The sequence below is a fragment of the Phaseolus vulgaris genome, chromosome 1, assembly GCF_051622355.1.
Source record: "Phaseolus vulgaris cultivar YP4 chromosome 1, ASM5162235v1, whole genome shotgun sequence".
In the NCBI taxonomy this organism is placed as follows: Eukaryota; Viridiplantae; Streptophyta; class Magnoliopsida; order Fabales; family Fabaceae; genus Phaseolus; species Phaseolus vulgaris.
Genome location: NC_143498.1, coordinates 32,021,436 through 32,038,273, shown reverse-complemented (window position 1 = coordinate 32,038,273; position 16,838 = coordinate 32,021,436). Strand labels below are relative to the sequence as shown.

General features: G+C 37.3%; 1 protein-coding gene across 1 annotated transcript; it reads right to left on the bottom strand.

The window, feature by feature from the left end:
* Positions 1–1,260: 1,260 nt before the first annotated feature.
* Positions 1,261–5,559, bottom strand: LOC137813804 (histone-lysine N-methyltransferase, H3 lysine-9 specific SUVH1). The gene is made up of 3 exons (XM_068616233.2): positions 5,307–5,559; positions 2,593–4,981; positions 1,261–1,678 (listed from the first exon to the last, which is right to left on the bottom strand). The coding sequence occupies exon 2, from the start codon at positions 4,787–4,789 to the stop codon at positions 2,645–2,647; it is 2,145 nt and encodes a 714-aa protein (XP_068472334.2). The 5' UTR covers positions 4,790–4,981; positions 5,307–5,559; the 3' UTR covers positions 1,261–1,678; positions 2,593–2,644.
* Between the last annotated feature and the right edge of the window lie 11,279 nt (positions 5,560–16,838).

Sequence of the window (16,838 nt, the reverse complement as noted above, 5' to 3'; positions counted from 1 at the left end):
TAACTATTTTAAACATTAAAAATATTTATTTTTTAATGCATTCAAAATTAAAATTATCAAAAAATAAATAAATTATTATTTATTTATTTATTTTTGAAATGGTGCTAGATAACGAAATAAAAAATAAAAGGATCCTAGATAGGGAAATAAAAACAAAAGAGCACTAGTTAGGGAAATAAAAACAAAAGAATGCTAGTTAGGGAAATAAAAGTGTAAATGGTGTTAGATAGGGAATTTACCCACAAAAATTTACTTTAATTAGATCATTTTTTCATATGTGGACTTTTTTTTTCCAAATGGCATATTTTTTAATTAATTTCGTAAATAACACCCTTTTGTATTTTATTTTCTGGATAACATAATTTTTATGCATGGTGAGCATTCAGTTTTAAAGATTTGTTTCTTATTTATTTTTATTTGGTTTTGAGGAAGAAAGTCCGGGAATAATTTTTTATAATGAATGAGTGGAGAAAGTTCTTTTAGTTGGTTGTACGAATATTCATTCAAAATTAGTTATGCGGTAACCAAATTTTGATGTTTTTATTTCTTTTTACTTTGTGAAGAGTGAATAGGAAAAAAAAGAAAAGAAAATATAATATAAAATAAAATAAATTTAAGAAAAATAAAATAACTTTTAAAAACTTTTTTATAAGTAAGAAATGTTTTAAATTTTTAAATTAATTTTAAATGAGAGAAAAATTAATAAAGTTTACAAGGTTAAATTATTAAATTTTGTTTTATAATGAATTTAAATATTTATAAAATTAAAATTGAAGGAAATATAAAATTTGAAAATTAAAACTTACAAATATTTTTTGCTCCTATTCATTATCAGAAAAAAAGAATACCCACAAAATTTGGCTCTCAAAAACCAAATTCCGAAAACCTCTTATTTTACGATTTTGCGAAATAAAAAGCAAAGATGAGAGTTCGGTTTAACCAAATTCTCACCATGAACAAAAATGATGTTATCCAGGAAATTAAATATCAAATGATGTTATTTACTAAGTTAAATATCATTTGCAGAAAAAAGTGTCATGTGACACAATAACCATAAAGTAATATACCATCTCAAAATAAGACCTTATAAACCCTTATAAATTTCTTTTTAAACATAGATTTCTAGTAAGTATTCAAATATCCATTTTCTGTAGTTTCAACATCAAAAAGAGTACATCTTCAGAACTTTCTAACCAGAGCTATACTAGTAAGTTTAAACTATCGGTTATTTGTAGGATTGGATCATCAACAGGCAAAAAATGCAAAAGAATAGAAAATTAGGATGATTTCTGGAAATGATTGTAACAAACTTAAATATCCAATTCTACAGATCTAGTTCAATATGTGGACTGATAACAGCACTAGTCAAAATCCATCCCACGAAGAGAAAAAAAAAATGTATCTAACAGCAGAAAAAGAATCTACACAAACTGTGTCTTACAGTTAACTTTTACAACTTAACTTACCCACATCAGTAAATAGACAACTTGATTTTTCATGTGCCAATTTACTAGGTTTGCCAAAAAGAAAAGTTTGTCTGCTAAACATCTTTCTACATAGTTCCATCCTGATTCCTGCTGTCTGGCTTTACAGCTAGAGCTGAGAAACAAGTAGCAACGGCATAAATCATGTTCTACATTTATGCTATTTCTACGCCACAAAGACATAAATTATACACCTGAAAGGACAAGTTAAATATTGGTTAAGAATGTAAGAAACACCTTTTAGCTTAGAAAACAAATACATTGTCAGTTAGTCCTGTACTCAATCAATACACTTCAATAAGTAATAATTGATTCATTATTGCCATGGTTGGATCAAATATAGGATTTCAAGTATACATGTTATGTTAGTCATAAAAACATTCATGCATCAGGATTCAGGGATGACACAATAAAGGAGGAAAATATATTTCAATGATAATAAAAGACGGGAATAACAATATAATTAATTTAATAAACAAAACTGCACAAGCATAGTCTTGCTTGCAATTAAAAAGGGATAACTAAGGTTTTGGTACCAGCTAAATTGGTCCATATTAAAATAGGTACCTCCAAAAAACATTCAGTGATTTTGATACTCTTCAATAAATATGTGAATTTGGTCCTGATATTTATTCTGTTACTTTTAACTTAACGCACATGCCAACATTCCTTCAAATATCTTACAAGATGATTACATGTAAACACAGTTAATTCAAGAGTAATAAAGTTCCTGTTAAGAGCTTTGCATATTTATTAAATGTTGGGTATCAAAAACACTTAAAAAATATTAGAGGTACCAATTTCAATATAGACCAATTTTGAAAGTACCAAAAACTTATTTAACCCTTTTAAAATCAACGTGTATTTATCTCAAAATTACATAAATCTACTAAACACCTAGTTCTTCGTTTCAGTATTGAAAAAACGGGGGTTAGAAATTAGAAAACTGGAGGTCACAAACTTCCTGATGTCATAAATTAATAAATCACCAATACCAAAGCTTGATCACTGATCCCGAAAGATGTGAGATAGAGATAAAGGGATGGATAAGGTAAAAAGAAAAATTATTTAGTTTATAACAAAGTGATTTAGAAAATTGTAGACTAACCTTATCCTTATCATTCAGAGACCTCCTTATCCAAAATTCATTAGACAAATAATTAACAAAAGTAACCCCTGCATTTCACAGATTCACATAAGCATTTCTTTTTCCTGTGACCTGCTTTGAGAGGAAGAACCGTCCCATAATCATAGGTTAACTCCATCATAGGAGGGATATGTCTAATTGCATAGAAAGCAATGTGGAGATCTGACACATTCTTATTATCATGTATGACTGGACGCCATAATACATTTGGAGAGCAGCTGTGGTTCATAAACCGAGCAACATTCCCTTCATATATTGCTGATATATATAGAGGGGATGGGATTTTTGGAGCTTCAGTGTCAGCGGGAAAAACTTCCAGTTGCTGATAAATGCGAGTAGAATCAAAAATGTAATCGTCAGGATTTTCACCACCAAGCTCCTCCTCCACTCTGGCACTATCTATGACTTCCCCTGCATACTCACATATGAAAGATCCTGCTCGAATAGCATCCCATGATCTAAGAGCCCATCCTTTATTCTTGGTTTTATAAACCTCCAAACGAAACTTCAAGCCACCTTGAGAAACCCGGTTTCGGCAATTAGAAGGACATTGACAAGAAGGACCACACTCATATATAACAGATTTTAGGTCTGCAATTAACGAGGCTGAAGAATATGGTAAATAGCCACCATTCGTTTGAACACAAGGACAGTTAGAATTGTTAGGTTGGCATCCACCAACACAAGAACATCCAGTAGAAGATTCCAACGGAGGAGATGGCCTCAAATTTTTAAGATTTGGGAGGTAAGTGAAATATGCAGGGCCCTTCTCAGCATCAACATCATTCACAAGACAAACAGGTACTTTTTCAGCCCCAGAAGTAAGATCAGGCAATATAACCCCAGCTCTTGAAGCAGATTTCTCAGTCCATTGTTGAATGGATTTCCAGATCATATATGCTGGAGGCTGTCCAGGCAACCTTCCTAATTTATGCTTGAATACATTGAAACCAGATTTTGCTTTGTCCACCCAGGAATCTTGAATCTTGTAAAGGCCATCATAGACATATACCTTCCCAGTCGGATGATGCAAATCCTTCAAACCCCTAATTACCCTCACTTCGTTACCTCTATGGGCACTATTATCCAAAGCAAGATTTCCCCTTTCAAGCTTTTGATCACTTGCTCCCTTGTCACGGTTAACCCCACCTTGGCCACTGTAAATCAGCACATCCCCATCCTCCACATCATCTTCATACCCTCCAGATGAGACAATACTTACAGCTAAGGGCTCTTCCTCTTGACTGGTTTTGGTACCGATATAATCAATTCCAGCCATAGAAGGTGCATGTAAACCCACTAAGCACAATTCAAATCTGAAAAAGAAAATATCCCCAATCTCAACACCAGACACAGATCCAATATGTTTCTTGCTGTTGGTCCGAATCCCTTTATTCATCATAAGTGCACCTGCCTTCAAATCAGGTCGTTTTGCTCCAGAGTTAGCGGCCCTATTTGAATCCTCAATTTGTCCAAGCTTTCTTCGCATTACTTCATATATCATGAGTGTATATGCAACTGAGTCCCTGCTACCTTCCGGTTGATTTAATACCTCGAAAATCAATGGGTTAAGTGACTTGAGAATATCAGCAGCCACTGCATCTGGATCAACATCCCCAGAAACACCACTCTGCGGTCCCTTTATCTTCTTCTGCAACTTGCGCTTTGACCTTCCACTCCTAGTTCTTGCATCTGCATCAACTTCCTCTATCACAACATTACTGTAGCCATCTTCCTCTGTGACCTGTCCCCAACTTCGGGTATTTCTTCGCGATGTGCCCACATCACCATTTGTAGCTCCAGTTGGCGTCCGAAATGAATTAATTGGAACTGCAGTAGAAATCGGAGCAGCAGGAGCAGTAGAAATCGGAGCAGCAGGCACACGTTGACCAGTGGGCGTTTGTGCATTCTGCTCAGAGAGCCTCTGGGATTCAGGGGAGATGAAGAATGGATAGAAGGGTGCAACCCCAGAAGGGAAAGGACCAGAAGGTGAAACACAGACAAATGGGGCACCCCCTTGTGGAGCTGAAGATGAAGCAGGATTAGATGGTGAAGGGAACACAGGAACAAGTGTTCTTAATGGCTTCACATTCAAAACCCTAGTCTTATCAAAGGACCCAGATGCAGGTGCAGCGTCTTGACCAAAATGGTGTTCCATTGGCACAAATTTAAAGCAGTACAAAAATCTCTCGTCTACAAGCAACCTTCCCCAATGTTTAGCACCCAACAATCTCAGTGTACAGAAAAATCAATGAAATGCTAGAATAACACAAATAAGTACAAAAGATCACACTACAAGGGATCAAAGATGCAATCCCTGGAGATAACACAGGGGAAAACAACACAGTGCCTGTAACAAAATGCAATAAAATTTGGAATCAGTAGCCAGAAAAGAAAATAGAACCATAAAACTTCCTACCAGCTATCATTCAGATTTTGAAAAATAAAAATCTAACACAAAACTAACGACAAAAAACACATGCAAAACGACCACCCTGAAGGAACGAAAAGACATGAAAAGGGCACCAGAAAAACAAAAATACAAATTTTATATCCTTTCAGATCAGATCCTAGGGTTTCAAAAATGGTTAGAGAAAACAAATCCAGGGTGTGGAATCCTAGACTGGATAACAAAATTGAATCTTTCAGCCACAAAGGTGAAAACTAAAGCAAACCTGAAATGGGATTTGCAGATTCAACTGAGCTCCAGTCAGTTCATGAAACTTCCCCACCCGAAGCTCCTTGGGTACACTTTTGGTTTAGAGAGAGAAAGAGAGGGCGAAATTTCTGTCTCTCTGTCTTTATGTGGTTCATAAATGATCAGGTGCTGGTGAGCACACGATGTGGTGATGTCTGAAGATCACCATGATGACGTGGCGACATGTGGTTGGAGATTTGAGGGAAAACGTGATTATTAGAAGCTCCCAAGGTGGCCTCTTGGGTGAAGCAGAATGTTGAACAGAGAGTGGAGAAATGAACGGGTCAGATTTAGACATCTCAAGAGCTAACGATGTGGAGGATTCGTAGGAAAAGGAAAAGGGAAAGTTAGAAAATGACACGAGGTAATAAATATTAAGGTTTTCTTTATTAAACATTTCTCTTTCTTTCTTCGTCTCTTTAGCCTCCTATTTATGGATCTTTTATTCTATTGGATTCAAATTATCTTTTATGAAATAAATTTCTATTTAAACACAAAAATAAAATGTATTTTAGAATGAATTTGTGTTGTCTACGGTTTGCTACTGAAACTACAAAAAAGTTCTCTGACAATCTTCACACCGAATCATATTTGTACTAAAAAAGGAAAAATAAGATATATTTTAGGATGAGTTAGGGTTATATAGTATTTGCTTATAAACCTGCCTGCAAAATGCTATATATAGGAAGTAAACTCGGCGAAGAGTTTAATCGATTTCATTAAAATTTATATTTTATGAAAAAATAAAAAATAAGATTTATTTTAGGATGAATAAGTGTTATATGCAGTTTGCCCGTGAACCCGCAAAAATTATATAATAAAAGTAAGTACAGTTAAGAGTTTATTCCAGTTTATTAAAATTATCTTTTATAAAAGATATGTGTACTAAAATAATAAAATTAAGATGTGTGTTAGAATTAATTACTGTTGTATATTTTGCGAAATTTCGAAAGGTGTACTACTCACCTCGAAATATTTAGATAAGTGGAATGTTCTTATTATCAAACTTATTTGAAATTCAATTAAATATTTCAGTAACTAATCACATAAGTGAAATATAAGGATAGGGTCATAGAATATACTTTATGTTGCATTTTATTATTTATAGAAGTTCAAATATTTATCAACGTAAGTATTAATTAAAGAAATACTTATTTTTATTTTATTTTATTCTTGTATTATTATAGTTGTCGAGTTTTTATGGAATTTACAAGTTTTCTTAGATTGACTTTCATTTGGTACTTAGAAATTATAATCAAAGTTTGTTAAGAGAAAGTACATCTTGGATCTTCTTTCTTGCTTCCTATGTTGTAATGTTCGACATAAGTAGTTAATTCTACCATTTGGTATTGAGAGTAATTTGTTCAAACTATGATATATTGAAGTGATATTTAAATATAACATTATGTTCTTGATTGATGATTGGTATGTCATTTTATTATTAATGTTTGTTTTATCATGATTTTGATCCTTGATTTGACTAAAAAGTACTTATAAGCATCTAACCTAAATGATAATGTTTAACATATTTGAATGCTGGTAATAAATTTCAAATGTTAATTGCTATCAACATCTGCTTGTAATGATAAGAAGTTTTTATAAATATGCAATAAATCAATATTTAGGAGACTATCTTAGTAATTTTATATGCGAGAAATTGATATGAATGAATTTTATATGGGCATCAATATCAAGCAAAGATAAAATATTATTATGCTTTTCAAAATACAAAAGAATGAAAAGGATGAACCCTAATCCCAAATTTCCCAATTGAATTAATAACTCTTTACTTTTCTTTTATTTAATTTTCATGCAAACTATTGTCAATATCAGATCAAATCAAATTATTGTACATATTCTTATACTTAGTGAATGTTACTATTAGGATTTTAAATAAATGTTCCTTGTGGGTTCGATATCTGTTCTTAGGGACAAATTATTATTTCTAACTTAATACACTTGTCGTAAAAAGAGTCATCACTTGTTTGACAACAACATTAAGTCAACATCTAGCAATAACACAATGAGTGAGGTTACTCAACCAACAATACAACAGACTCCAAGTTCTAGGTGACCAACTGAACATATTGATGTATGATCGATAACCTCGAAATATCAAAGACAATCAATAGAGTCATGGTCCTCGACACATCAAGCATGTCATTAAATCACAAGTTCGAGAAGATGCCCATACAAAAAATTAGCCTACTAAGCATGTCAAAGTAGCCAACACAATTGTTTGTTGAAAAAGAAAACTAATTCATACAATATGGGATACCTTCCACTTACCACATTGTAGAAGTTCAACCAACTACCCTTGTACATAAAAATGTCCATGAGTTCCATTCTTTCTCTCATAATAATATGGTCGACATCCTTCCACCTAAGTGGAAATACTCGAGCATTGAAAGATATGACAATTGACCAATTTAGACAAATATATAAAGGCATAAATTGTTGATATAGAAGCTTGAAGTTTAAAGATTTTGTTTCGTCCGGCTGACTGGGATCGTCTTTGCGCGTGGCCTGTCCTCGCTAGCTAGGGCACCTTCGTCTTGCTCCGTCTGTGAGTACCTGAAAGAAGTGAACAAAGGGGCGCCCTCGCGGCCGTTTGCACTCCGACGATCAAGTCAGCTAGCGAGAAACATCAAAGTGACACACCCTTGGGAGGTGGTCGAAGAAACTGTGCTGAGTGACTAAAAACTGTGAACTAGAATGGTGTTGCCCCAATTTCCTTGTTCTCACAGTGAGTGCGCCGTCAAGAACAACTAGGGTTTAGTGCTCTGTGTAACTATGAGAATTAGGTTAAAGCTTGTAAAAACTGTCCCTTACTAGGGCTCTTAGTGCCCTTTATATAGGTGGAAACTAGGGTTTACCTTTGCGCTGCTGCTCTTATCTAGGGTTCCTTGGAGAAGGTCCTTGCGCCGCTATTCCTAGGATCTGAGCGTATCTGGCACATGGACTTCCCTTATCTGGAGTGCAATGAATAACCTTGTGGCCGCTTGGGTTCTAACTTGAGCGTCGTATCTCTCGCGCCATCATACTTCGTGGGTGCCCTAATTAATCACGTGTCATGCATGCAGCCTTCCTTGGAGATCTTTAATGAGCACGTGGGCATTGTCACGTGCCCCTTTGACTTGATCGTTTATTATGTGCGGAGGGTCCCACAGCGCCGCCACCCAACTTAGGGTTATTCCATCGTGTGGGCCCTCTTTTCTGCGAAGTGCTTCTGTCACGCGGGTTGAGTCTTCGGGCGATGTCTTACTTGGGCGACGTCTCGCTTGGACGACGTCTTGCTTAGGCGATGTCTTGCTTGGGCAACGTCCTGCTTGGGCGAAATCCTGCTTAGGCGATGTCTTTCTCTCGGGCGGTGACACATCTCGGCGATAACCGATTACGTATACCGCAGAACGCCGCTTCTACATACGGCGACTACGTTGACTTCTTGACCACCTACCTTTCTCTTGTCCACGTCATCATACCCGATGACCTGGTCGGTACAGATTTGATTACAAGTTTGAAGATTTGGTATTTGATGCTTCCAACCATAATATGTTAAGTTAATGACGATGCACATGTTGAAGATGTTGATCTTGTGTTTGATCTTTGGTTTGAATTGTAATTTTTGTTTTTAATCATGTTGTAAGTGTTTCCTTAACCGTGATTTAATCGTCTGTTAAGTTGGAAAGTCTTGGAAAGTGTTATGGATCTCTTTGTGGTTTGTAGTTATGCTTTAATATATTGAAATGTGTTTTAATTTGTTAAATGATCTTAGGTTTTCTAGAAAAGCAAGGAATAACATCTTAATGGATTAATATAATGATTTAATATGTTAATATCACATAAAACCTAAAGTTGTCATGTTGGCTCTATTTTAATCGATTAATCTCAAGTCTTGTTTTGTTGAGTCTATTTTAATTTGTTAATACAATGAGTTAATCAATTAATTTCACGAGTATAAGTGAAATTAACAGATTAATGCAGTTTTAATCCATCAAAATAGACTGTACCGACCCGTCCCCAGGCGTTGACCAAAGTCAAAAGTCAAAGTCAAAGTCCAACGTATGGTGGGACCCACCAAGGGGCCCCAAGGGAGGAAGTCAATAGGTTGACCACTTTGGGCGTCGCCGGGTATGGGCGTCGCCAGGTGTGGGCATTGCCATGTTGAGACGACGCCAGGTTGAGGCGTCGATAATGTCACCCCCTGATACCCACGGTAGGGAAGCCCGTGGAGGGGGCGACACAGTAAGATGTCACGGTACGGGCGAGGAGGCCTCCAACCCCGGTACCTCGGAACAGTAATAAGGAGAAGAGAAAGGTGGCTTCAAGGCCATAGTCCCAGTACCAGTAGGGGGTAACCTGACTCGTGAAGTACCCACGCCACCTCTGGAGAATCCCTGGGACAGATACGACCCAGGAAAGGGCCACACCCAGGGGTGAACCATGTGCATGGTACGAGAGGAAGGCAGATACACTCCCAGGGCAAGTGACTAGAAGCTGGGGCGCATGAGGTGGCACCCGGGTAGTCACCCCTTGCGCCAGATGCACTTCGAAGAAGGAAGACTTACACGCTGGAATTTCCCTAAGTTTACAACGTTGTAAGGCCTTTCACGTGGAGTTATGGTTAAGTCAGAAGGCCACATGGCAGTAAGCACTGAAACCCAAGGTATATAAGCTTTTCTGAAAGCTTAATAAGGTACGTTTTCACAGAGTTTACACACTTTCTGATCATTTGCTTGCTTACTCATTGTATGCACGAGTGGTTGGAGAGAGTTAGTTACGATTCAGTTACGCACCTTCAAAGCATTCAGTTACGGTGCTCCGAGACGGAGGTGTTTGGTGTTTTTTGCTTGCTTGCTGACTTGATCGTCGGAGTGCAAACGGCCGCGAGGGCGCCCTTTGCTCACTCCTTTTCAGGTGCTCACGGCGGAGTAGGGTGAAGATCTGAGTTGGAGGCGAAGGAGTCCTTGTTCGTGAGTCAAAGCTACGCGCGAAGATCTTTTCGGTCAACCGGCAGGAACATAGACAAATTGAAATTTATATATCTTTCATTTCAAATCCATTAAACATCATGAAATCAAAACTATTATTTTTGAAAACATTTTTACTATAGATTGAGACTTTGATCTGAGATTACAAAACACTTTTTTGAGCTTTCTTACCTTAATTTTTGGTTCAAATCCTATGTTTTAATAAGTTCATTTTGTAATTACCTTTGTATATTTTCTTCTCGATTGTGCTTGAACTTTTTAGGTGATCTTGTTATTTTTTTTGTAATTACTCTAGTGTGTTACTTATTATAGGATTTCATTAGTGATGGTAGAAGATATTGTAGGTTCAATATCTTATTTTGTGTGTATTGTTTTTCTTGTTTTCTAAGAGGTTATTGTAAAACTTGAAAATATAGTGATTTTGTTTAATGAAGGTATGTAACTTTTGATGTGGCCATGATGAATTTTCAGTTTGGCTTACAACTTACTCAATACACTATGGTTGGATGAACAAAAGTCACCCACTTCAATAACAAATAAAAGATGTATTTGCTTGTAATATCAACCTATTTACTTGGAATGTGACAACCATGTCAAACATTGATCTAAATTACACGTGTAAAAAATATGTCATCCTCTCTCAAGTCTAGGTAGTGGTATAAAGAAAAAAAAAAAGAGGATAAGAACATCGTAAAGCAAAAAGGTTAACAAACTGAAGATAATTTTTATAAGAAAAATCACATATACCACATAGGTCACCAATTATTTTGTTATTAGAAGTCTAACCAGAAATGAAGGATATCTACTGAGTATACCATCCCTAACAAAGCTTGTTATAAAGGTACATGTCCTCCTCCAAAAATAAATCAAATATTTGACAATATATCCTCTTCCAAATATAAATCAAATATTTGACAATATGGTAATTTTCTCCTCTTGTGAGTTTCAAATTTTATTATTAAGAGATTATTATTATCTTTTTCCTTTAATCTTCTAGACTTTATACCTTTAAAAAATTGATTTCTCTAATTTCATGAAAGTGATACTAACTTATATAATTATATAGACAAATTTATGACACATAAAATCTAGACAAATTCAAATTAATATTTAAAGGGACCAATAAACGGTTTTATTATTTCTATTGAAAGTAATTGAAGTCCATTATGTATTATTTTAATATTATATCCTATGATACTAAAACATACTTTTACAATGTTACAAGTCATATGCATGTCTTAACATGTAAAATACCAATCCAAATTAATATTAAGACAAATCTGTAGATTATTTTCATATAAATATAGGTGTTTGCATTAAAAGTAATTGCACTCCATCTTGTATTGCTTTAATTATATATCATAGTTGTTTACTAATAAAATGATAAAAATGCAATTGAAAATTTATAAATTTTCTCATAAAGTTTACTGATATTTATATTTTTGAATATATATTTAAAAAGTAGAAATGCAAAAAATATTCATGTTACGTACACCTAATGTAAATAAATTTACATTATTAATAAATTATATTGGGTATGACTTTTAAAACAATTGTGGTAAAAGTCAACAATTTTATGACAAATAATAAATTATGATTGCATGGAAGTGTATTAAATGTTTATGGTATAAATGGATGTGTTTAAAGTAAATGAAAGAGTTTACATTGTAGTATAATTATCAATAACATTTAATAAATATTAAATATATCTTCATAGAAAATAAATATTTTATTGTAATATGAAACGTGAGTTTATTTCATTATAGAATCATAAATTAAGTTTAATAAAAGTCATGATACTCCAAAACAAAACAGTTGAGCAATAATAAATAAGCCTTTAATTATATTAAAGCCATGAATCATCATTAAATAATCATTAAATAAAAATTAAATTTAAAAAAAATAATTAACTACAATATTAATTAAGCTAAATATTATTTTATAAATTAAAAAATTATTAGTATGTAGTTTTTATTATTAATTTATAAATTAGTTTTAAAACTTATATTTAAATTAACTATAAAGATTTTCACTACTCTTGATAATTAATTTAAGTATCAATTTAAAAATTAATTTAAATTTTTTTATTAATAGTACAAATTATTTTAAATATTAATATTTTTTTACTTTATAAAATAATATTTAATTTAATTAATATAATAATTAATTATTTTTATCTATAAATTTAATTATTAATTATTTTCTTATATTTTTTTATTAAATTCAATACTTATTCATTTCGAATATAAAAGCTTATCTAAAAAGTCTCACCTAAATTATACTCACTTTTTTTATAAAAGTTCTCATATTAGACATCACTATGAAATTTGACATTTCAGTTAATCCTCTACCACTACATGAAAAAAAGTATTATTAAAGAAAAATAAATACAAGTAAATATGGGGGATTAGACCAAAACTCATATATTAACAAATAGATAGCTTATACCTATTCATAAAGAACTCTAAGAAAAGAGTAGATGAAAGCCTATACCAATGAATTTGGTCTCTATGAATAAATCCTAAGTTAGTAAATTTATCAGCACAAACATTCTCTTCACGAAAAATGTGAGAAACCCGAAACCTGATTTTCCCATAGTAATTAAGACAAATGTTTCACCTATTACGAAGCATCCAAGGAACATTAGTTTTATCAGTAAATGTAGCATAAACCAAGGCAGAATCACAACCATAAATTAGTAAGACGCATCTTTTGAGTTTCTTCAATAACATGTATAACTCCATAAAACTCAACAACCAAAGCAGTTTGAACATTAAGAAAAGTAGAGAAACCACTAATAAACTCCCCCATACTCCCACGAAAAATACCTCATCAAGTAGCAAGACCAAGGAACCCCTAACAACACCATCATTGTTAATTTTAACCCAATCTGGGAAAAGAAACTTCCATCTAACAGGAAAAGGATATAAAACTTACTTTATGACTACGAGTATGAATATAAAAAAACTTAAGCACATTGAAATCAAATATATCATTGCACATAAAACTTTTAGACGAATTTTCCACTAGACAAGTGATATCTTTAATGACTGAAATAGCTACAGAAACATCCATTTTAACCTGAAATTTAGTACAATAACTCACACCCTATATCATTCAAATAAAAAAACTTATTACAATTGATCCTGCCTGTTGACCGAAACGCTGGAGCATTGCCTCGTCAAACCTGGATCGACTTCTGCGCCGTGTTAGCCTCCGTCCTTCACCGCGATCCACCTCAAGAACCTGCAAAAGACGGAACGGCGCCGCTACGGCCGATCACGCTCCGACGCCCAAGTCAGCGACTGAACCACCAAATACTAAGAGAAAACTCAAGAACTCTAAGGAACCGTGCACAAATTCTCTCTCAGCGTACTCTCGTTCTCGCAGTTGTAAAGAAGTAATCTAAACGCGTGCGTACCTCAGAAGTCCGTTAGAAACTCTTATATACCTGGGCACTTTCTCTCTCCTGGAAGTTACACATCTGGACACGTGGCTCGCATCCAGCTGTACACGTGCCATCATCTGGAGCATCCTTGACTTGGGCGCTACTTCTTACTCTTCAGGTTTTTTGGCTAAGTTACTTATGCATGATACAACTCAGTGCATAGCTGCCTTGGAGCGTGATCTCTTCTGGATGGCGAGTTCGGGTGTCTTCGTACACACCTTCCCTGTGGTCTCGCCGGCCGCCTTCATGATCTGCCCTACCTGCTTCTCCGTATATGTTCAAGTAAGCTGTCTCCCGACCTCATCCTCTGGCCAGCTGGGAAATGACTATCTGCCTTCATCTTCGGCGATGTCCTTGTTTCGGCGATCTCTAATTACTTGGTCGCCTGGGTTCACATCTGGCGACTTCATCTTCAACCCTGTGACCGCCGATTTAGGTATGCTGGAGATCGGAGCACGCCAACTTAATAACTGGCGACTACACGAACCCCCCTACTTCCTTCCCTTCTGCCAACCAGGTGTCCCATCCAACACGCCTATATAATAGCTCGATGCCACGTCATCACTTCCGACTACCAGGGTGGTACACAAGCCCCCCAGTCTTAAGCGAAGACTTGTCCAGCGAAAAGACTAAAGAAGTCACGTCACTACCAATCTACGTGGCGCTGGCGCAGAATTCCAAACATTCGTACTTTCTGCTTTCCTGACGCTCCACCAAACATTCTCCCAATCGCTCGACACGTGGCTTCATCAACGGTCATCTTTAGTTGTCGTTTACGCTTCCAAAAACCATTTGAAAAACCCTTAAACCCATTTCACTTCTACTGTTCCATCACCTCTTTGCCTTCTCAAACGCTCTGAGTTTCTTCTGCAAAACCCACGACGCTACTCAACCTTTTGAATCCTCAACTTCCTTCAGCGTTCTTCTGATCATCGAAAGGTACTCCCTTTACTTCTTCTGTTGAGTTTTCCTGCATTTTAACCGATTCACATCATCCATAACTGCCTGGTGCATACGCTGTGGGTTGTTTCTTCTGCTTCTCCCTTCTCGTAACTTAGGGCTTCGTCTCCACTACAACGAACTTTCGTTCGTTCGTTTTTCACCCTTCCTTCACAATCGAGTCAACCTCTGCAACCTTCGCTCACCTTTCCCTTTCTTTTTCCTTTGCAGTTTCCGCGATGGCTCGTTCAAAGATCACCCCGAATCCTCCTCCCTCGTCACGAAACCCTCCATCTCAAGCTCATAACCCACCGCGAGCACCTGGTGCTTCCTCCTCCCAGGCTGAGAGGCCTGCAACCTCTCATCCCAACCTTGCTCAGGCAACTCCACCCATCACCGGAGGTGCCTCCATTCCTTCCCCCGACTACAAGAAGCTATACCCATGGGCCACCTCGACCTTGCTGAAGGAGACTTCTTCAGTAAACTCTGCCGGGGCAGTGCTTCGATTGAAGAAAGGGGACGAGCCCCACCTGTCGTTCCACAAGGAGCACGATGATAAACTAACCGTGCTGCCTTGTCCCCCCAATGTGCCGGTCTGCACAGATGACAAAGGGAACAACGGCGAGGTGTTCTGCTTTGTGTACACCACCTTATTCAAGAAGGTGAAACTCAGGTTTCCCCTCACTCGTTTCGAGCATGAACTACTAACCGAGCTCGACATCGCCGCCGCCCAGCTCCATCCCAACAGCTGGGCATTCCTGCGGGCGTTCCAAATTGTGTGCGCACATCTGGGACTACCAGCCTCAGTCGACGTGTTCCTTTTCCTGTTCGAGGCCAAGAACCCTGGAGATCGCCTTTGGGTGAGCCTGAACGGAATTGCTGGGAGGTCGATCCTCTCTATCTTCCAGCAATCTTACAAGGACTGGAAAGGCAAATTCGTCCAAGTGCGCCAGAACGATCGGGACACTTCGCTGCTCGACGGCTTTCCCTTGTACTGGGTAAACAAGGGAACTAAAGACTCCAAAGGAAGCTTTAGAAAGCCAAGAAGCCCCGACAACATGGGTGATTTGGATAAGGACTTGTGCCTTTTCTGGAAAAGCGTGGCAGACGCTAACATCACCTTCCTCACCACTGCGCTCATCTCCTTCGAGTTCTTCGAAGACCAACTCGAGGCTCGTATAGGTTAGAGCTTACCTTAACATCTAAGTCATTGCCCTGTGCTGTACCTCTGTTAACTGTTGCTGGGCGTCTTGTCTGTTGTGCACAAGACTTGGTTTTTATTTTCTGCATCACTTGTTTGCCTCATTTGCATATCTACCCATGTATTTATCTTTCTCTTTGAGCTGACCTTTTGTATTATGCAGATCTCATGTTGGGCAAAGGGAAACTGGCTGAATTGAGGGCGCTCGCCCGAGCCCATGGGTTGGCGTCGGGCTCCCAGACTGTGCCCAACTCAGTGGTGGAGATCGCCGCTGCCCAGGGCAGATCGCCCCCTAAAGGCCCAGCTCCTTCAGAGGCCCTGCCCGCCCCACAACGCAAAAAACTCATCCTCAGGAAGCCAAAGAGGAAAACCCCTCAGGTGGTCCATGAGGATGAAGAAGAAGACGATGAGGCGACTGAGGACGGTCTCATCACAAAAAGAAGAAGGGTGGCGCCTTCTTCACTACCTGCTCCACCTCCTCTTCCAACATCAACACCATCCTCACCACCAGCTCCTACTCCAACACCGCCTTCTCTGCCAGCTGCAACACCGCCGGTTCAAGCAGTTCCCTTGGCGGCTGCACCCCCGGTGATTGAGGCTACTGAGCCTAACTTCATGGAGAACCCCCCAAGCGCCTCCACGCCATTTGTATCTGCTGGAGGGGGTCCTCCTTCAACAGCCTCAACTGCGGAAGCTGCACCAGGCGGGGATGAAGGGGCTCACAACTCACCCATCATCATCACCGAGTCCCCCTCGTCACCACCACGCCAAGAAGCTCCAACTCACCAACCAATTCAAAAAGGTGGTGGCGAGAACCAGCAACAGGCCTCCCCAGTGCTTCCACGAGCAAACCTTTCCCTCGCGGTCAAAAGGGTGTGGGAACTGTACCGTCCCGTATCCGGGCGTTGACTAAGTTAAGGCCAAAGTCAA

What these genes read in the sequence shown, in the direction of transcription:
- LOC137813804 (XM_068616233.2), bottom strand. Translation starts at nt 4,789, where the DNA reads ATGGAACACCATTTTGGTCAAGACGCTGCACCTGCATCTGGGTCCTTT.